The 22,634-nt window shown below is 32.5% G+C and overlaps 1 protein-coding gene across 13 annotated transcripts; it reads right to left on the bottom strand.

The window, feature by feature from the left end:
* Positions 1-13,210: 13,210 nt before the first annotated feature.
* On the bottom strand, positions 13,211-22,412 carry LOC141678963 (uncharacterized). Of its 13 annotated transcripts, none has more exons than XM_074485427.1 (8): positions 22,175-22,412; positions 21,593-21,677; positions 21,418-21,482; positions 21,267-21,333; positions 21,056-21,143; positions 20,740-20,963; positions 20,528-20,618; positions 13,211-13,229 (listed from the first exon to the last, which is right to left on the bottom strand). In XM_074485427.1, the coding sequence occupies exons 1-5, from the start codon at positions 22,244-22,246 to the stop codon at positions 21,115-21,117; spliced, it is 318 nt and encodes a 105-aa protein (XP_074341528.1). In that variant the 5' UTR covers positions 22,247-22,412; the 3' UTR covers positions 13,211-13,229; positions 20,528-20,618; positions 20,740-20,963; positions 21,056-21,114. The 13 variants fall into 13 exon arrangements, 6 of the variants coding, with proteins under 6 accessions (XP_074341528.1, XP_074341529.1, XP_074341527.1 ...); XM_074485428.1 differs by lacking the exon at positions 13,211-13,229 and adding an exon at positions 19,110-19,128; XM_074485426.1 differs by lacking the exon at positions 13,211-13,229 and adding an exon at positions 19,619-19,799.
* Positions 22,413-22,634: the final 222 nt, after the last annotated feature.

The raw sequence follows: 22,634 nt of genomic DNA, 5'->3' as shown, positions 1-22,634 counted from the left end.
TTGACTTTAAAATAATTTTATAATAATTATCGAGCTTGAAATAATTTAAAATAATATTTTAAAGCTGGAAACTATTTTTCAAAATTTTTAAATCAATTTTAAATAATTAAATCTAATTAAATAATCAATTAAAATTAATTAATAACTAATTAAATTAATCAATCAATCAATATTTAAATTAATTGACTAATTAAATAATTGATTATCAACTAAATTTAATTAATCAAATAATTAAGATTTATTTTGAAATTAAAAATAATTTTCAGAATTAAAAATATTGATTTTTGGAATTTTAAAATAATTAAAACAATTTTTGGAAAAAAATATAAACAAAAAAATGATTTTTATAATTTTTGAAAACAACAATCCAATATTTGCAAAGTTTTACAATTCCAGTGATTGAAATACAAATCTGGCCAAACTACAGGGACATTTCTGTAATTTAACCATCCCCGTCGCCGGTTGCCGGCGATCGCCATTAACGGCGATCCCGAGCTTTTCCGGCGACACCAAACCTGCCCAAAAACACTTAAATTTACAGGGGATGAAGTAGAAGTTTCTAGGAACGTGAATATGCAAATCAAATTACTAAAAAAGCCGTGGATTCGTCGGAAACGTCGACCAAAATTTTCGCCGCAGCCGAACTAAATTTTCCGATCTGCTAAACTACAATTCCTAAAATCAACTAAAAATCATGGTTTGGTTCTTGGGAACGTCCTGAATGCAGTGGTGGTAACCGATTTTACCCAGAATCAACCAAAATGAAAACCCCAATTCGAATTAAGAACATTCAAACAATTATAAACCCTAATTTACAATCTGAGAATCAAACTCAAAATTAACTATGTTATTGAACTCCAAATTTGACATATAATATACCAAAATGACCAGGAAGAAAAGATCTACATGACTATGCCATCAAATCATATAAAAAACATCAAGAACAAAAATTCATAATTTAATCCATAATTAATTCGAATTAAAATAATTAAATCAGAAAAATACCTCGATTTCTGGGCAAAACAGATGGTTGATTCAGGAGGAGATTTTCGAGAGCTTCATTTTGATATATTGCACGCCCGAATCGGAGTTCGATAACGCCTTCGTTTGTGTGATTGATTTTCAAGAATACGGTGTTTTTAATAAAGTTTTCTCTGGTTTTCAGGGTTTCAACTGTCTGATTATGATTTTACGTGTATAAATGAAATAAGAAAAGGCTATTTATATTTATGGAATATTAGTATGTTCTGGATCGTGTTGGATCGATAAATACGTTCGTTTTGGATAAATATTATCCTTTTTGGATGAACACTATCTTATTTTGGATAAGTACTATCCTATTTTGGATAAGCACTATCCTATTTTGGATAAGCATTATCCTATTTCGGATAATTATCCAAATCAGGCTTTATAAAATGATTTGTATGAATATATTGTTATCGAAAAGGGTTAGCGTATCGAAAATATTACGCCAAGCCGCGCACGGGTAAAACCGTAATCCGGATCGAAAAAGTCAAAACATGGAAAATTTCCAGAATTACCAGATTAGGTTAGGAAGGAGTTTTCGGAAAAGTTTCGGGTTGTAAAAACATAAAAACGGTTAAGGTTGGACGATTCCCGGCTTTAGAAAATGATTTTATAATTATTCATAAAATAATTAATAAGTTCATAAATCAATATAAAATCATATAACACACCAAAAATTACCAGAAAAATACCTTAATTATATCAATTTTCTTCTGGACATAATAAAATTAAAATACTTATACTTTACCACATATAAACATCCGCATACCTACACCAATCATCGGATAATTCACAAAAAATCACAATATAATCACATAATAGTTATTTATCAACAAAAATAATTACACGCTATATCCCGGAGATTACATCCTCCCCGCCTTAAAAGGATTTTGTCATCAGAATCGCACTAAGGATCAGATAATGATATATTTCAGTGTCTCACTTCCATTTTTCAACCTTACCACTTTTCATAAACTTTTACTCGAAGCATCACTCATTACTCAACATCCTCACGCTGACATCATATTTTATTAGTTGCTCCTATAACTCAACTCAAGTCTCCATTTTATATATAATGCAGCTTTATTACTTTCGTGAATATACACATATAAACACCCTATGAACCATGCATACGTGTAGTGGTGAAGCCAACTCACTTACACTTATCTTCTCTATTTTACTGTTTCCAAAAGGACCAGCATAACGTCTATTAATTTTCTTTTTCTTTCTAATTCTAGAAATTCGTGCTTATGAACGTTTCCAATAGTTACTGGTTGCTGAATCTCATTCCCATATGTTTCTCTGTTCAATTAACCTAGTTTGTAATCGCTTCCCATCGCATATGAGGCTCTTTAATAGTTCTCTTAATCTTCTCGTCCATCCGTGAATGATATACTGAAACCAGGGCGTATTCGATTTTTGACGTTCTCAAAATTACATTAGAGTTAAAAATTAACGAGAAAATCTCGACTGGATACGATTGGCGCACAACCCTATCGTCATACCTTAATTTCCTTGAATCACAATCGATTATATTTGTTGAGCGAAATTCTCTTATTTTTTATAAGAAAATACACTAATCGGGAGGTATCACCCGCATATTCTAACCCATACTATTATATTTTTTGGTTTGAGGGAGTTCTAATACGAAACTGACTACAATGCTCTTCTTTGACATCTAGTCACATATAACGCTTATTTTTTTTCTTTGTGCCATACTATCAAAAATCTACGTTGACATCTATGTCTCGTATCATATTCTCGGAGTAGCTTGAATCCCCTACATTGTCGTAGCCAAATTCCTATCTTTTAGTTCTTCCTTACTTACTGCCCGTTCATCTAGGAGTGGTATATACTATTCCGGTTTGACATAATTCCTCGCATTCTGAATACTCCTATTAATTCTCAAATCAAATAATATAGATCATTTACAATCAATTTCTGGATCGGATGACGTATCACCCTTTCTTCAAGCAGCAACTAACCCACTTATTAGACAACTTTGGTTCTCAGGTGACTTCACTACGACGTTCCCTGACAAAATATATATCCATTTAGTCTTTGATGTCCCGTCTTAGCTCTTGGGTAGGTCTAACATTTATCTACATGTTTCCTCCCTATTTTATCTTTATGTCTGGTCACTAGATATCTTCTTTTATCCCTCGATACTTGATCGTATTCCTGGGACACATTCCCTATCTCAATTTATCAATGTTTCCTAAATTTTTCACCTTACTTCTGTCCCTCATGTTACCCATATCTTACCTATAAATTTTCTTTATCATCTTTTTGACTCCACTTTCATTCCTATTTCCGTTCTTTATTTTAGTAGCTCATTCACAACCAAACTCCTGATATTAATACTCATTTTGATGTCATATCAAATTAGATATTAATACGAACTTTGATGCTCACAACATCCTATAATGAAGTAAACATCAATCATCTATATTAATACAACTTTTGATATTTAACAACAACCTAAGTATCAATATCAATCAAAAACTGAACTAAAACTATATCTCATATTTTATCCAGAACAGAAATAGTTGATAAATCATTTATTATATGATTACCAAAACAATTTGGAACCAAGACATCCTTTAATAAAAAATTATTGCAGATGATAGAAACTCTTTGATTAGCTAATAAAATTCATATTGGTATGATTAATAATCTCTTCTTCATTCCACCTTCCTTTTTCCTTTTTTTCCTTCCTTCTCTTTACTCTATCTTAAATCTTTAGTTCTTCAAAACATTATTCTCACATGTCCATACAACTAACTTTCTATCTCTCTTGTCCATTACTAAGGGAATATTCATCCAAGTAAAGCCTCACACACTTGCAGTAACTTCTGAACTCTACTGGTGTCCTTACCTTCCCCAAATTCCTCATTGCTTTGATTTCAGATTTGAAAGTCACATTAAAAGTTGACTTAATCTAATTGGAATCAATTTCCATCTAACTAACCATTAATTGGTAAAATTAACCAATTAACTTACTTAATTGATCAATTACACCAAGTGATGACTAGCTAAATAAAATCAAAGACCAGTTATATATAGTCGGATTGGCTATTACAACATCTTCCAAGAACCGAGATCACAATCATTATGAGTATTAACATGAATATCAATAACACACGGAAGTATACTTTCTATAGTTAAGAGTATGGTATTTTTTGAAAATTTGGGCAGCATCTCCTTTATATTATTGGCTACCAGCCGGACTCAATCTGACACTAACAATCAATCAAACAACCAACAATCAACTCACAAGTAGACCAATCAACTTCCATCTTCTAAACTCACCATTTCACCATCACATATAATACTAACCGGTAAATCCATATTTTAGTTCAACTTAAGATAATAGCGAACAATTCTTATTATATCATACCCTTTCTCACATCCTTTTATACCCGAATACCACTACGGAGTACTATTATAAATTATTCTAAAATTTCTTCTGGTTCATTTTTCTTTTCAAGCTCTCTCTCTAACAATTCGTCTATCTTCGACAATACTCGTTCTTATTAGTTAACTTGTTCAAATTCTAATAACCAACACATGGTCTCAACCAACCCTCTCATAATCCTGTGAAAGAATTCCTTTGGTTTAAAAGCATCACTTCTTAAAAATCCTTATAGTTGAATTGCCATATCTTCATCTCCCCCATATGTATTTTCATACTGAACTTCCTTCACCGGTCCGGTTATGAGCATCAAATTTTCCATAACTCATTTACGTAAGTGGGAAAACCCACTCATTCCTTGAAGAACACCTTTGAAGTTTATTCGAAACTAGAATTTCTTCGATCTTGAATCTTCATGACAAATATCTCCCACATGATTGAGGTATGATTCATCTTCACAATGTATTAATCGATTATCTGGTTATTATTAAGAATTTCTTCTTTTGCTTCTGCTGTCCAATCAATCATTTACCTTATCCAATATACGCAGCTTTACTTTTTATCTTCCTCTATTTAATTTACTTCATACGGTTCGCTAACTACTCCAATTCATGCTAAAATCTCATACTTGCAACGTATCATGTATACAGATTTTTTTTGCCTCTGATTTGATGTCCTCGCAACAACCACGTCATTGGTATAAGGGTTTCTTCTCGACAAGTATATGTCCACCATTTAATGGCCTGCAATTACACATACTTATCATGCAACTCCATCGGCTACATGGGTTCATTCCACTTCCTCTTAAAACATTCAAGGAATAGACCTTATACAAGAAGGAATTTGTATATATGATTCTGATTGGAATTCTTTTGTAAGGAATAAGAGTACAAGAAAACAATCGGAAAGATATCAACAAATCATGATAGAAGAAGGAATTATGGATAATGATTTTGATATGAATGAGACAACCATATTTGTACTCAAGGTGGCAAGTCTTTCATATTATATGGCATACATCACATGATTAGGTGAAGTCCCACCAGACTCTTTATCATTTCGACAAAGAGTCACACCATAACACTCTTTGTCTCAATCAGAAAACAAGACTTGAGGGGGAAAATGATTTTGACAGGAATACAACAATTTTCTTATCACCTCATAGAGCTGATCATGAAAGAAATTCATACTTTATTCAAGATTCATAAGAATATATATGGTTTTATAGAAAAGAATGATATCATTGGTCGTCATCCACATTACATCTATTTACAGATTCAACGCTTGTCCAACCAATAGGTCCCATTCTGAGTCATATATCAACTTTAGAAAGTTCTCAGAAAGGCTTTCTTGAATCGATTATTAAGATAATTTCCCCTTTATTAGGTCTTGTATCTTTAGCATCATGCTTCCACATTCAATATTTTTATAATTCGACCCTATTTTCATTCTTTACGAGATTTACAGTCACAACTTCAAATTCCGCTTACACTACTGATCATTCAACATATCCACTCCTTTGCTAATAACATTCTTCCTTTAGAAAGTTTAGAGATTTCCCTAATCTTCTTTGCTCGTACTCGGCTTCTCGTGAATTGACATATTCTTCGAACTCTAATCATCTCAGAAATTGGATGAACAGTTTCTCCGTACATTGGTTCTTTCGTTATATTTATCAGACAAGATTGGCACTCTTCTGTTAGGATCAAACAAATCTCTTCCATAATAGTGGGTCCACTTGGCCTTCTAAACGTACCATACTAACTTCTAGAACAAGTTTTCTTCTGGATAATCTAAATCTTATAACAAACAAGAAACTCAAGTAGTAGTTTGACAACCATGTTTTTAAAACTTGTTTTGTTCCAAGGAATATTAGGAAAAAAATTCTGAAGAAAATCTCTTTTGAAAACTATTTAGAATTTTAAAAATCATACACCTGGTTGTCATTACTATATGAGATGGTTGTTGTTTTTTTTAATAATTTCAAGGTATCAAATCAAGGAAGCAATTAGATAAGAGTCCATTCATTTCTATATATCTTCAACCCCTTATTGGGTCCATTTTGCCTTCATTGGTCAACAAAAACTTCAGTTACCGTTTTATATTATCTCACTACACCATATTTGACCTGTACCAACACTTTTTTTGGTGTTACAAGCAAAAATGTTGTCTTAGAGCACTAAAATTTGAATAAGATAACATTTTATTTTTATGTTACAACAGAGGATAAAAAATGTTACCATAGACATTATGACACTGATATTGTAACACAAAATTGAGTGTTAGTATTGATATTGCAGTTAGTGTTACCATAGGACTCATGTTTTGGGGGCATTATATTGGCGGGCCAAATTTTTGCAAAATTTTAGCCAAATTTTAAGCGGCCCAAGACCCGCTCATTTTCTTTTGCATAATAAAATATACACTCAACCAGACACTCTTACTTCTGCAGAAACATTTAGAGTCAAAAAATTGAGCGGGTCTTTATTCTTCTCTAATGAGTTCAACAGTTGGAGTTTGTAATTTGGGGTTTTCTTCTTATTCGATTCAACATACATCGCCTCTACACATACAAGTATACAATCATTATTTAAAATATTAGAATTGAAAAGTGAGTACACAAGCTTCTTGCCGCAGCAGTTTAGTACAAAAACATAACCCTAAAAAAATGGCTACTCAATCGGAGAACTGCACTACCGCCACCGCCACTAATGGAAGCTTCTCGAAGCCTCTTTCTCATGTTCACTCCACATCAGTTCATTTTATTTTTATTTTATTTAATATTGCTTGTATTTGTATATATATTTGTTTAATTTTGATTCCTGTGTTTTAATTTAGTTTAATTGAATTAGTTATTAATTTAATTAGTGGATAGAGTTTTTATTGTTATGAATTGTTTTGGTGTTTTTGTGTTGGTAGTGAGAGGACCATGAAGAAGCAGAGATTATCGAAGGCTCTTACGATTCCAGAGGGGACAACGGTTTATGATGCTTGTCGGAGGATGGATGCTAGGCAGATTGATGTTGTACTTTTGACTGATGCTAATGCCTTGCTTTCAGGAATTGTTACTGACAAGGTCTGGTTTTACTAATCCGAGGATAGATATTTTGTTTTTTTTCATTTACTAACTTTTTCGAAGAATCAATATTTAGTTCTGCTTACAAACTTGAGGAATTAGCTTTTAGTTTCGTTTATTAACTTGAGAAACTAGTTTTTAGTTTCGTTTACTATCTTAAGATATAGATTTTTTGATTTTGTTACTAACTTGAGGAATTAATATTTAGTTCCGCGTACTAACTTGAGAAATCAGCTTCTAAATTTGTTAAACTTGCTTTTTTGCTTGATGGCAAGTGTAACTATTTAATGTAATTACTTTTCATTTTCAATCTTTGATAAAGATAAAGTGGAAAAATATATGCAGCACGGCACGGTTTTCTGAATAAGGTCGTTAAAAAGGTAAAATTTTAAATAAAGTTTACAAAGCGGATTTAAATGTTTATATGCAGCACATCACGGTTTTCTGGATCCACCACATACTGCTTGTATGAAGTATGGAAGTAGATTATGTCGACGCATTTATAATACATCAGAGTTGTTTAAATATATATAGGAATCCAGATATTTATATGAACAAATGGATTACAGTGTACCTGGTATATTGCTATCTTATCATGTCATTATCAGAGTCAACATATAGTGCATGCAATTTGACTATTCATGGAGATATCGGGATATGGAGATAGGGATAAACTTTTCAGTAAAGGTTTAGACATTTGAAGAAAATTGGGTGAATCTATTGGGCATTTGATATACACGTTAGCTAGAAATTGTATATCGTAAAGAAATCTATATTATCTGGCGCTAAAGGAAAAACAAATCACAGTGTTATGATAATTGAGCTGGAATGTTTCAATTACTGATATTAATTAATTGAATACAGACCTAATATAGTAGCACATAATTATATATTCAGTGTGTTTGAAAAGCTGAAGAGTCCACAAAGGCCTGAAGTGGACGAGTTGTTTGACTCTCTGGAGGGTTGGGCCAAGGATAACATCCCTTTGCACCAGAAATCAGTTGAGAACTCATGGCAGCCGCAAGACTATCTACCTGATCCAACATCTGATGCATTTGAAGATCAAGTCAAGGAGATCAGAGAGAGGGCCAAGGACATCCCTAATGATTACTATGTTGTTCTTGTTGGAGACATGATCACTGAAGAGGCACTCCCTACTTACATGTCTATGCTTAACATATGTGATGGCATTAAGGATGGGACTGGCGCTTCACCGACTGCTTGGGCCACTTGGATCAGAGCTTGGACTGCTGAGGTGAATCGTCATGGCGATCTTCTCAACAAGTACCTTTATCTCTCTGGCCGCGTTGATATGATGATCATTGAGAAGACTATTCAATATCTTATTACTTCCGAAATGGTATTTACCAAAACTAATTCATATATTTAGTTGCATTACATTATTATTTGAATGTCATACAACTAATTAGTGTTTTTTCTGATATGCTACTTCCTGAAAATGTGAGTACTAAATTAGTTTGTGGTGATATGAGTTTTGCCATCAAGATTAGATTAAATAGAAGGATTGCGGCCTTGTTATACTTTTAGTAGCGGTGCATGGGGAGTCATGTTAGACATGAAGAATATGGTTCAAATGAGAAACTTATAATTGGTATGAAAGATTCTAGGGCCATTTTTTAATTATAAGTCCCTTGCATATAAGACTTTATAATTTTATTTGTAGGATGCTTGTATCATAAATGTTTCTAAGAACAAAAATATAATACATAGAATGTTATCCAGTTTGATTTGTGCCATCTATCACATTACAGTTGTTTTTGCTAACAAAAAAAGTTTGTTAATTTTTAGAATAAAATACATCTAACTAAGAGTTAAACAACCTTTAACTCAACTCACAATCAGGTTTGAGTTGTGAAAGGAAAAAAAGTACAGAAAGTGAGATATACGAGTAGGAGCTTACTGTACTTAATAAATAGCTGGAAGTTGTAGAAATTAGATTGTTGAGAGTCAGTTGTAGTTAGACTACTGAGAATTAGATTCAGAAAGAGACAGTGACCCCACTTCTCGAGCTCAAAAAAGAATTAGTTATATAGGACTTTATTTGGATTCTAATGGGTTATAGCTCTGTAGCCACTTGGTTTTATAGAACTAATCTAGTGTTACTAGAAAACACGTTACTCTCTCTTTTTAAATACTATTTTGTATATTTGTAAATATATTCATAATAATGATTTCAAACCACTCTTGAAAATTTTTTAGATCCACCGCCTACTGTTTGTATGAAGTATGGAAATAGATTACGTCGACGCATTTATAATACATCAGAGTTTGTAAGGTTTAGCTAAAATTTCAACTGGTCAATCTGCAAGGAAGCAGGTGTATGAACCATTATACCAATGTCCATTTCTGCCTAGGTGGTGACATCAAGTATGTACGTAATTCTTCCAATGTGCTTGCTTAGCCTAAATATTATTTCTATCTGTATATTTAGCTATACAATTGCAAAATAATATCTGTTATTTTTTTAATTTGTTTGCATGGCTGTGGTGCCAGAGGTACCATTACAGCAAGTGGCAGACTGCTTCAAATAAATTGCCAAGTTCATCTCTAGGGACGTGGAAAGAGATCATAATTTTATTGGTTCTTTTTTAAGAGTTACCCCAACTTTGCCAAATACTTTCATTAATCTTGCCTCACCTATTGTTGGTATACCTTTCCACATATTCTTCTTGGGAACTTTGATTGGTCTCATTCCTCCTGCTTTTGTAACTGTCAGGGTAAGTTTTACTTATTCATTAGGTCTTTCTTATAGCATTTAAGTTTTTCGTCATTGGTTTAATGGTTAACACAAAGTTCACTGAATTTTTTGGACTTGGAAGACTACTGCTTCAGTTCTGCTACAAATGTGTTAAATTATGATTTGCAATCTACTGTAATGACTAGAACACACAAATTAATTGTTCAATCTGGAGAAAAATGATTAATTACATAGCATTTGTCAATGATGCTTAGGACCTTCTGTAAGTACATTATCTGTGTTCCAAGTATATTTGATATATAATTGTGAGAGTTGTTAAAAAAAGCAACCCGTTTACCATATGCAGCTTTCTGGTCTACCTGATATTGAAGACTTAGCAGACAAGAAGACTAGTAAAATTCCTCGATTACGTAAGTACTTTTTTCTTTAGGCACATAGTCTTTGCATGATCGACAGTTGACACATGTATACATTTGGTCCCTGTAAAACTGACAACAATATTCACTAGAACAATTTCTTAACCCAGTTTCTTTGTTTGTTTCATCGAGTAATTTTTTTTCCCCATAATTTACTTTATCTTGGTATATGCATCCTTCGACACATATAGTTCTCCTCTGCCTTTGTCAATTACATAGACAAGAGAACATTTCCTGCTTCTTGACGGTCAAACTTTGTAGTTATATAGAAGTGTTGAGCTGAGAGAAGTATATATAAGACTCAATGTTAAGGACTCGTTGGGTACATTTTTAGAAGTTTAAAGTTCTGGATAACGACTTGCTCCTTGAGTATCCCTGATCATAAAATAGTTCCTGATATAGTTATTAAATATGCTGAATAAAATTCTATTTTCTTTGTAGGAATTTGATCCAGAGGCAGCGTGAATTGATCGAGGAGTTCTCAAAAGAAGAGTATGGTGAAGAAGAATGTGGCTCACCAGGGAGAGAAACAACTACACGGAAGAAGAATCATTGTCAAATAACGGCCAACGGCCAATGGAGAGAAACAACCACACGGAAGAAGAATCGTGGTAGTTAGACTTTTTATCTGGATTAGTTAAACTAGTACTTGGAATTTGGTTATTTTTGTTTATTGGGAGCTGGAACTTTAAATTTGTTGGATTGCCGGACTTGTGCTTTTGCCAACAGTTATCAAGATTAGTTAGTATGTATTTAGGTTTTAATCTTGCAAGTTGTTTATTATTTTGTTTACATCTTGAAAATTAACAAAACCAATTGATATTTAAATGTTGGCTAAAACATGAAAAAATGTTAAAATAAATATAAAAGTGTAACAACAAAGACCAAGATGTTTATAAAGAAAGTCTTACAATAAGCTCTAAAAATGTTACCAAAAGAATATAATTGTTTTATCATATTGTGTTACAATAGAAAAAATGGTGTTAGAAAAGAGTTTAATACAACATTTTTATTAGTGTTACTAAAGGTTCAGGGGTGTTGCAACAGAACTGTGGTTACACATGCATAGTGTTACCATAGAAACCTAATGTGTAACCATAGGGGGTCTATTGTTACATCTTTACGTGTGTTACCACAGGTTCCAAAAGTGTTACCTTAGACCCCTATTGTAGCACGAGCAAATCCAACACCACTAAAATTTCAAAAAGTGTAACCATAGCCCATTTTTTTGCTTTATGTAACACTTTTTGGCCATTTTTACACTTTTTTTGGGGTGTTGCTAGAGGTCATATATGGTGTAGTGTCTTATTCGTTGGTTCACTTCTAATTTTCCATACCGGTAACATTCTCATCATCATACCTTATGATTACTAAGTATAACAAATCTATCCAGTAATCATCAGATCTATTTTATAACACAAGATCGGTTAATATCACATCACATTACTATTATACGCATCATGTTTGGTCATAACATCATTATCAACTTCCAAGAAAACTCTCAATTTCCAATCTTTTCAAACTTCTTTAAAATCCGTCTAGCTCCCTCCACAAGATAATCATAGGTGGCTTACTTACGACTAGCTCCATATAACCTGGTAGTAGCTATCCTTCGGAACACGAATTACGACTAGCTCCATATAACCTGGTAGTAGCTATCCTTCGGAACACGAATCCTCTCTTTAGGTTTCTTCTCACCCTTCTTAATATCTCGCGTACTCACCATATGCTGTATTTCTCGAATCCATCCTCATATGTGCTATTACTTCATAAGACGTGTTTAAAAACTGATGGTATAGAACAAGGTGTAGGGAAGACAGAAAAGATGCACCCACAGTTGAATATCCAGTAAAACCAGAATCAACATGTGGGGGATTCTCGAATAGGTAGTCTCGCATCAGGGGATGAGATTAGGACTTGAAAAGGTGCAACTGTCATAACAGGTGGTGATATGACTAACATTGGTGAATAAGATGATAGTCATCCGACTGAAGGCTTCGAATGCCTGAACGATCCAGGGATAAAAGAATCTTCCATCGCCGTCATCTGGAAATCGCGTCGCTAGATAAGGATCCTGAATCTCATCACGGATCGCACTAAAACCTACTATTTGGTCGTACTCAACCCCTCGATGTTCTATTTTTCTATTTATTAATTTTAATCTTACCCTCTATCCATTCCCGACAATATAGGCTTGTTTCAGTGACTTATAACCTTTAGCTCTGATACCAAACCTGTGACACCCTCCAAACCCGGGTCAGAAGTTTAGGGTTCAAAACACACGCACACACTCAATATATAAATACCTACTTATGAAAGTAATATATAAAAAGACCCTTCTTACCATAATCATGGATCGCAACAGGTTAAAGTATGAACACAAGCCACAACCTTAACTTTTATTACATCGTACCAAATCCCCACTAGTTCTGCATACAGCTGAGGATGATATCATTCTTACAATTTTACATAACTTATCTACATTATAAAGCTCCTGCTAACTCGGTCCATCTTATCATGGAATCCTAGCTCCCACTCTGGACTGGGAATCCTCATTACCAACAATTTCCTTTTTAACTGTAAAATAAGATAAACAAGTCATAATAGCAATAACTGAGGTTCAACAATGATCAGTTCAAATGATTCATAAGAATCAAGTTTTTGGATAAGCAATAAATAGAATTGGATATTCTTTTCATTTTTTTAAAAAAACCAAGGTTAGGCTGGTGATCAGTCACGCACTAACCCCGAGCAAGGCTCCCGACTTTGCTCTATATACTGGATCCTAGGCACGCATTGGCCTAATATGACCATGAATCTAGTCTGACCACGAATCTGGTCCACATTTATAAAACCATCCAATTCTAAAACAATTCAATATGATAACCATTGCAATTCAATAAAAACAGAATCATGATTAACATTGATAAAACATTTATCTCAGAGCATAAAACATTTCACAGGTATCACCAGGGTGTATCAAGGTGTAAATATGAAGAACGGTTTTAAGCCTGATAAAAATCAAGTATTTGAAGAACAATGGTTCAATGATAATACAAGGTATTGATCTTTGATGTGATAGAGTATTCCATGGTGTATAAGTTTCTGTATGTTCATGAAATTCTGTTGAAAACTTGGGTCATGGTGTGTATGTATTTGTGGAGTAGTACTGTATATGTCTGGCTCGTATGTGAGAATTCAACAATCAATGGTTTATGAAGAATAAGGCAATGGCTCAAGATCAATAAGAATCAGGGTTTAAGGTTGAATAGTTTAAAATGCTTCTAATATAAAACAAGATTTATTTTGAATAATAGCAACATGTTATGAGAAAGTTCAAAAATATTCACAATACATCTCGAAGAAAGGTTCAGAAAGACTTGCCTTATCACAGATGATTTCCAACTTTACTTGCACTCATCTAACAATTCTACTCATCAATCACTTTCTTTCTTTTTCTATGCCTTGCTTATATTCGTCAATCACTTTCCTTCTCTTTCTACACTTCAATTTATATTTACGGATCACTGACTTTCTTTTTCTATGCCTCACTTACTCTGATAGGCATCACAAGCATCTATCAATACTCAATCTCATACTATTCTAATCGTCACATAGACGTCATATGCTTTTATCTACCATTCATTTTACCCAAATCCGATTTACGGATTGAAAGTTATGACCAAAACAGTCAAACAACAACCACATTGGAATATAACACATCAATCAGATAACACGTAGCACATAACACACAAGATATTCAATTAAAATAATTTTAAAAATATTGATTTTTGGAATTTTAAAATAATTAAAACAATTTCTGGATATAAAATATAAACAGAAAAATGATTTTTATAATTTTTGAAAACAGCAATCCAATATTTGCAAAGTTTTATAATTCCAGGGACTGAAATATAAATCTGGCCAAAATATAGGGACATTTCTGTAATTTAACCATCCCCGTCGCCGGTTGCCGGCGAACGCCATTAACAGCGATCCCGAGCTTTCCCGGCGACACCAAACCTGCCCAAAAATACTTCAAATTTACATGATGAAGTAGAAGTAGCCAGGAACGTGAATATGCAAATCAAATTACCAGAAAAGCCGTGGATTCGCCGGAAAACTCGACGAGAAATTTCCGCCGCCGCCGAACTAAATTTTCCGATTTGCTAAACTACAATTCCTAAAATCAACTAAAAATCATGGTTTGGTTCCTGGGAACGTCCTGAATGCAGTGGTGGTAACCGAAAATGAAAACCCCAATTCGAATTCAGAACATTCAAACAATTATAAACCCTAATTTACAATCCTAGAATCAAACTCAAATTTAACCATGTTATTGAACTCCAAATTTGACATATAATATACCAAAATGACCGGGAAGAAAAAATCTACATGATTATGCCATCAAATCATATCATAAACAGCAAGAACAAAAATTCATAATTTAATCCATAATTAATTCAAATTAAGATAATTAAATCAGAAAATACCTTAATTTATGGGTAAAAACAGATGGTTGATTCAGAAAGAGGTTTTCGATAGATTCATTTTGATATATTGCACGCCCGAATCGGAGTTCGATAACGCCTTTGTTTGTGCGATTGATTTTCAAGAATACAGTGTTTTTAATAAAGTTTTCTCTAGTTTTCAGGGTTTCTACTGTCTGATTATAATTTTACGCGTAAAAATGAAATAAGAAAAGGCTATTTATATTTACGGAATATTAGTACATTCTGGATCGTGTTGGATCGATAAATACGTTCGTTTTGGATAAATATTATACTTTTTGGATAAACACTATCCTGTTTTGGATAAGTACTATCCTATTTTGGATAAGCACTATCCTGTTTTGGATAGGCATTATCCAATTGCGGATAATTATCAAAACCGGGCTTTTATAAAATGATTTGTATGAAAATATTTTTATCAAAAGGGTTAGCGTCTTGAAAATATTGCGCCGGGCCGCGCATGGGTCAAACCGTAATCCGGATCGAAAAAGTCAAAACATGGAAAATGTCCGAAATTACCAGATTAGGTTAGGAAGGAGATTTCGGAAAAGTTTCGAGTTGTAAAAATGTAAAAACGGTTAAGTTTGGATAATTCCCGGCTTTAGAAAATGATTTTCTAATTATTCAGAAAATAATTAATAAATTCATAAATCAATATAAAATCATATAACACTCCGAAAATTACAAGAAAAATACCTTAATTATCTATATTTTATTCTGTACATAATAAAATTAACATACTTATACTTTACCACATAAACATCCGCATACCTACACCAATCATCAGATAATTCACCAAAAATCACAATATAATCACATAATAGTTATTTATCAACAAAAATAATTACACGCTATATCTCGGATATTACACTTATTCCTTTTGATCCAAGTGTGGCTTTTGATCTCCCACGATTTCGAATTCCTTAGAAATTTGATCTTAGCTGCCTACTTGAGTGGCTACCCAAAATCCAAGCTTTTTTCGACCAAACTTTAGAGAAAGAGAATATACAAAGGCTACAACATGGATACTTGACAATTAGATCGAGCGTTCTAATGACATTTTGGGTCAAGCCCAATGTGTTTAAATATTAATTCAATCCACTAAAAAAATAATATTTGCATAATATCTCATAATGCCGAAATTAAAATATTTAATTTAGGTCAATATTATTTTCCAAAAGCTACACAAATGTGTTCATTAAATGATGTTTGACAAAATTTATGAAACGTATCACCCAATCTAAAGAAAGTAAAAACATATTTACTAGATAGTTAGTAAATAAGTAACCTTCAATATGGGCTAATAGACTAACATAAAAGCTTTCACGGTACTCAACTAGATCTTAACTATTACAAAATCAATAAGTTATTCTTCTGGGAATGGGTAATTTTGGTGAAAAAGATGTGTCCTGGTTAATAATTATGACTTTAGTTAAAACCTAATATAGAGTTGTCATTGGCTTAGGGAAGTTCACAACAACATAAATTTTCTCCCAATCTGATTTATTTCTATAAAGATTGGTGAACAACACAACCTTTGTCAAATAATATAAAGAATCTTGTACTAGAGGAATGCCTACAATAAATATGAAGAAGATAATACATTTTCTAAGCGTAGAGATATATACTTATTATACAAATTTTCATATTCTTTTTTACTTTATTGATTCACATATTTTATCTTTACAAAAATTAAATCTTTTCCATCTTTTTTGGTATCTGGCATTTAAAGGTGATTCATCATGGTACATCTTTAACCATTTAGCATTACGAGGAAAACTATATGGTTCATTTTTCATAAAATTTTAAATTCACTCTTATTATCTGTTTATTATGTTATGATAATTTTTGTAATGCTACATTTAAGAAAAAAATTCTAAAAAATATAGTACCTTAAAAATTCTAAACTTTGATGGCAGTATATTTTCTAATAAATAATATTTAATTTATTTTTTTGAAAAAGGTATCATGACAGATTATGAGCTACCAACTAGAAATGATTTACCTTAATAAGTGTGAGGTTGTTTTCGTTTTATAAATTAATTATAAGAAATGGTCATAGTTTTAGACTTGTCATATGAGAACTCTCCATATTCACATAAGAGGAGATATACCTATTCGAAGTGCTTTACGAATAACTTAAAATTTTTTGTTATGTTTGTGCAAATGGCATGGTGCATAACAAGCAAACTAATAGATGGTTTTATTTTTGTATTTTTAAGTTTCTCCATATAAGGGCTAAATGTCATGAAACTGTTGAGCAATTAGGATGACAAATTAAGAACGATACAATAGTTCACAACTCAATTTTAACTTACATATATAAGACTTAGTTACTCTATTACCCAAAATATTCAATATTTCCCTCAGAACCATTTCGACTACACATGACATTTGTGTAGATATTAGGTTTGACTTAAAATGCTTCTTTCTAGTAACTAGAGACTTCAACTTCAAGTAATGTAGTATACTAGGATTTAAAATTAATCATAATTACTTGTTTCTAGATTGAGATATCAATACATACCTATTACCTAGAAATTAAAAGCTAGTTGGTTTGTGAGCTATCCCAATGCCATTACAAATTTGCGTGAAATTGCAACTGAAGACATAATTAATAATTGGAATTCATATTTTTAAGTAAAATTAACCCTTACCACAAGACCGATATATCAATTTTGTGATGATCAAGATCTAGTTGAGTACAGTAAAATCTTCTCTGCCAATCTATTAGGTCTCATTGGAGGTTAATCTTTTATTAACTATCTAGTAAAATTTGTTTTTTTTTCCTTCAGATAAGGTGATAAGTGTCATAACTGGTGGCATATAACATCTTAGCGAATATGTTACTGTATCTTTTGGAACTGAGTGTCTTGTTATGACAACTTCTTCAACTAAAAGAGTGAAGTTTTTTGTTCTCATTTTTTATAATGGTGAATTATTTTTTGGTAAAGAGAAAATATCATAGAACGGAAATTGTGTCCTTGTCTGTATGATGATTTATTCATTATTTCCACAATGTCACAAAATGTCAGAATTAGGATAATATGATACTTTGGTTGGAAGAACATGACCACCTCCTAGAAAGCGGCTTAATGAATGTAAGCAAATGATATGCTACCGAATTAAATAATTAGTTCACGGTATTAAGAGAGGTACTACAAATATTAATTCATTGGTTGATTGAATTAATATTTACTGATATTAGGCTCATCCCAGAATGTCATTAGAACGCTCGACCTAACTGTCCACGCTCTATATTGTAGCATATATGTATATTATCATTCTCCAAAGACTTAATTTTGGTTAGAAACATCTAGGATTAAGGAGTAACTGCATACGGAGGCAGCAAAGAACAATTTTACACAGAACTTCGATACATAAGGAGAGGTAAATTTTGGGTGATCAAAGGCCTCAATTCACTCAATAAGAAGAGGGGAATACAACTGAAAAACATGGAATTGATTCATTTTTATCGTATCGATTGGGTTTAATATTTTATTCGTACTTTTAACTTTATTATCATAAAATACTGTACCACGATTCAATTTACTACGCCATTAGTGCACATAGGCAACCCCTACGATATCGTTGCATAAGCCGTAAATGGTGTTACATAAGGTAATAGGCAACACCATACGAGGGTTTCCAATATGGACGTGGCCGTAGAAACCTATTGCAACACTTTCTGCAATATTAGAAAGTATTGCATTATGCCTCTCTTGTAACACTAAAGGCATACAATGGCAACAACACTTGGTGTTGCAAAAGATTGAAGCCACATCACCCCAGAGTCCTACGTGGCAAGTGACACGTCACTTTTCCAGATCAGCAATGGTCCCTACCGGGCCACATCAGCAGGGGTCTTACTTGCCACATCAGTAGTGGGCCCCATTTTTTCCACGTCGGCAGTGGGCCCTATATTTTCCACGTCAGCAATGGGCCCCATAATATGTAATGCCACACTGATTTTTCAATATGCAACACCAATTTGTAGTCAATTGTAACACCATTACTAACATGTGCAACATCATTTTTCATTATATGTTTATGTAGTCAAATGCAACACTTCATAAATAAAATACTGGACATAATTGTTCTATTTTTGCATGATTTTTTCCAAACAAGGTCTCCAAAAGTCAACCCAACAAGCACCTAAAAAGTTTTAAAATTTATTAAACTAAACTAAATGAGGTACATACACCCAATTTTAACTTCCAAAGTACATAAAACCTAGCTTCAAAAGAAAAAAAATATCAAAATACTAGTTGATGTTAATACTATAAGCGACCACCAAAGTGGTGAGATCCCTAATTTACTAGACGATACCAAAAATTTAAGCTTTCCATTATCCACAATTTTCAGCTTTTTGTGCCATATTAAAACCTTGTTGTAGTTATTTGTTGTAGCAAATTACTAAAGAAGGGACTAAAGCAATGTTAGCTTCAAATCCACAAAGAGGGTAAAATTTCTTGACTTTATTCATATTAATGATATATCAAATAAGAATGTGAGGATAGTTAAATTACACAGCAACACATACTGGAGGAAGCAGAGACTACATAAACTGGAGAAATCAATTTAACATACACAAACCAGAGTACATAGAGTAGCACAATGCTAAAATAACCGTCTCCTGAGAAATGATAAACAAAGATTAACATTCAATATTTTAAGTGATTAACAATTCAGAACCACAATTCACTAATGTGTTAAAGTGACTTAATCAAACAATTCACATAATAGATCACTAAGCTTATCAGGTTCCAAAACTGTTTGTCATTACTGGTGGACTGATTTAATTCAATAGTGCTTAAAGTATAATTACATTGAGAAGACATAAGCTTATTCACTAGTTTATCAAGTGAAGTAAACAATTTATACCAATTAATAACAATATCTTTGTCAAAAAGTTGAAGCTGATTTTATTTTTAGAGAGCTAAAATATTAAGTTACGACTTTTAACTATAAACATCTTAAAATACTAACCTTTTTCAAGTACAAAAATACCAAAATATAAATAAAATGAACATATACCAAACTAATCATGAGTGAAACAGAGGAACTAAAGCTCTGGCAGCCTTTAACAAATAGTGGGACTAAACCAATAATAGTAATCCTATCTTTCACTAAGTAAGATAGAAGTGTACAAGTATACAACATAACCTAGCTACGCCTTCATTTCCATCAATCTTAAAATTATTTTTTTCTGGGATAAATCTATATATTGACTGAATCGTAAAGGATCACCAGTGGCAAATCCAAATATTGGCTGAGTAATATATCACCAGAAGTCAGATAAAAACCATCCAAAGAAAATCAAGAAAGTTTTTTAAGATTAGGTACATATTTCTGAAATATTACCTCAATATTTCTTTCTCTACTTAAGTGCACTATCAATGTCATCTGTCATCAATGTTGTTATTCTTGAGTGGTGCATACATTTAATCGCCTCCTGCAGTTCCAATTGAATTGGAAAATGAGATTTACACTTTTTACTTACTAAAATACTTATTACCAATTCCACATAATTGAGTCAGAGATAATTAATTGGTTGAATCAATAATAAGTCCTACCTGGGTCCGAAGTCTTGGTTAGAGTCTCCAGCAACCATAGTAGCTCCACCAAAAAGGAAACTAGAATGTTGAAATTCACCTTTCTTCTTTCCCACGTACAAATTCCTCGACGTGCTAAGCACAAATATCCATTTTAAACCCTAATATGTCTCCAAAAATATTCCACTTCATCTGTACACAAGCTTCTCATTTTCTACAATCACGTCATATGCTTCCTTTTAATTCTGTTTCAGATATTAAAATTATTAGCAACAGTTAAACCACGACAAATTTAAATGTACCCTATAAGTAAATTATTATATAATCTATAACTTACCGGTCCCAGATATTTGATGTATTGAAGTTGTAGCTTGTTTCTCTGACATTTTTCAAGGTTTACATCTTTGTCATCACCAATATCCAACCTTCATTTTTCAAAAATAAATATTTAGGCAGAGGTCATTAAGAAAATATCCACATAAAAAGATCCATGGTAATTTGTTCAGCGAAGTATGTCACCAAGCACAGACAATAATCGAGTTACTCACCAGTAGAAGAAAGGTTGAACACTTTCACTTGCAAACCATACATCATAGTACATGTTAAATTGTGTCCCTAGTGATGTCATTGATCAATCTATAAGCATTAAACAAATAGATTGTTAGTAAAGTACAATAATTAAAAGAAGGTAAAACTTACTACTCCAAGCCAATGTTGTAGAGCTAACTTTTGAGCTTTTTCACTATTGCTTAAGCCCTTCCCGACTGCAATCACAAGTATGTTAATATTAAAATCTAAAAATTATGTAGACAATGGAAATGACAACTCTGTGAGAATGAAGCAAGATATTATATTGGCAGCTCTTGTTCTGGACCTAGCCCAATAAAAAGAACAGAACCAAAAAAACAGAACCAAATACCGAGCTTCGCCTGAGAACTGTAAAATCTAATGCCTTCCACCTATAAAAAGAATAAAACAAAAAAAACCATTAATCAAGATGAAAAGTCAAATAAAAGAAGAAAAAATGTTTATGTAGTTGATTGATCATTCTCATTAAGTGAGCCAACAACATCAGATAATGCGGTACCAACAACTGCACAACCACAAGATGTAGATACTCTAACCAAGATTCTACATAATTCAATGAATTATCTATGACCCAATTGATTTTAAATCCCGTTAAAACTAATTTAACCACCACCTGCTATAAAAATTTATTGAGGCATTTCATCAAACAGTTGGTGACATTCAAGAAAACACAAACTTAACCCTCAATCCAAAAAGGGGTTTTGGATTCTTATGAGATTATGGGACTTTCTGATGTAAATGGGAGTGTAATGCAACCACAGCAGAACGAACACAACAAATGGAATCCGATTAACTTATCTCAAGCAAGCACTAAACCTTATGTTGTTGGCAACAGAGATGAAAGTCATGTTTTGCCCATGTTTGGTACCTGCTCGCAGAAAAAACAGAAAGAATCAGTGTTTGCCCAAAGACCCCAAACTTCTGCTTCAAGAACCTTCATAAATGATATTGTAATTGAGGGCTTTGGAGGCTTTTTAATGAGAGAGGGAGGTGTAATTTGGGGGCAAGAGAGTATGTGAGAGAAAGAGGGGGAAGTGAAAAGGTTGAGAGAGAGAAGGTGGATAGAGAATTTAAGTTAGTGAAATTTTGATTAGAGGAAAATTAGCCGCCCATTTTTTTGACGAAAATGAGCCCAATTTTCACACCTTCTAGTCTTATTATTATTAAACAAATTTTAGGAGTATACATCAAACTTAAAAATTAAGAAATTAGTATCATTATTAAAAATTTTAGTTCAATATATTTTATTTTTAATTTTGAAAATATCACATCGTATAAATATGATTTTTTTTTAAAAACAATTACACGAAAATAATTTCAATAGAAAT

This window comes from Apium graveolens, chromosome 8 (genome assembly GCF_009905375.1).
Source record: "Apium graveolens cultivar Ventura chromosome 8, ASM990537v1, whole genome shotgun sequence".
Classification (NCBI taxonomy): Eukaryota; Viridiplantae; Streptophyta; class Magnoliopsida; order Apiales; family Apiaceae; genus Apium; species Apium graveolens.
This window is presented reverse-complemented; position numbering and strand designations above follow the sequence as displayed.

What these genes read in the sequence shown, in the direction of transcription:
- LOC141678963 (XM_074485427.1), bottom strand. Translation starts at nt 22,246, where the DNA reads ATGAAGGTTCTTGAAGCAGAAGTTTGGGGTCTTTGGGCAAACACTGAT. An exon ending in TACAACATTGGCTTGGAGTA is followed by an intron (nt 21,334 to 21,417) that starts GTAAGTTTTACC and finishes TGACATCACTAG; the next exon opens with GGACACAATTTAACATGTAC. An exon ending in GTTCAACCTTTCTTCTACTG is followed by an intron (nt 21,144 to 21,266) that starts GTGAGTAACTCG and finishes TGAAAAATGAAG; the next exon opens with GTTGGATATTGGTGATGACA.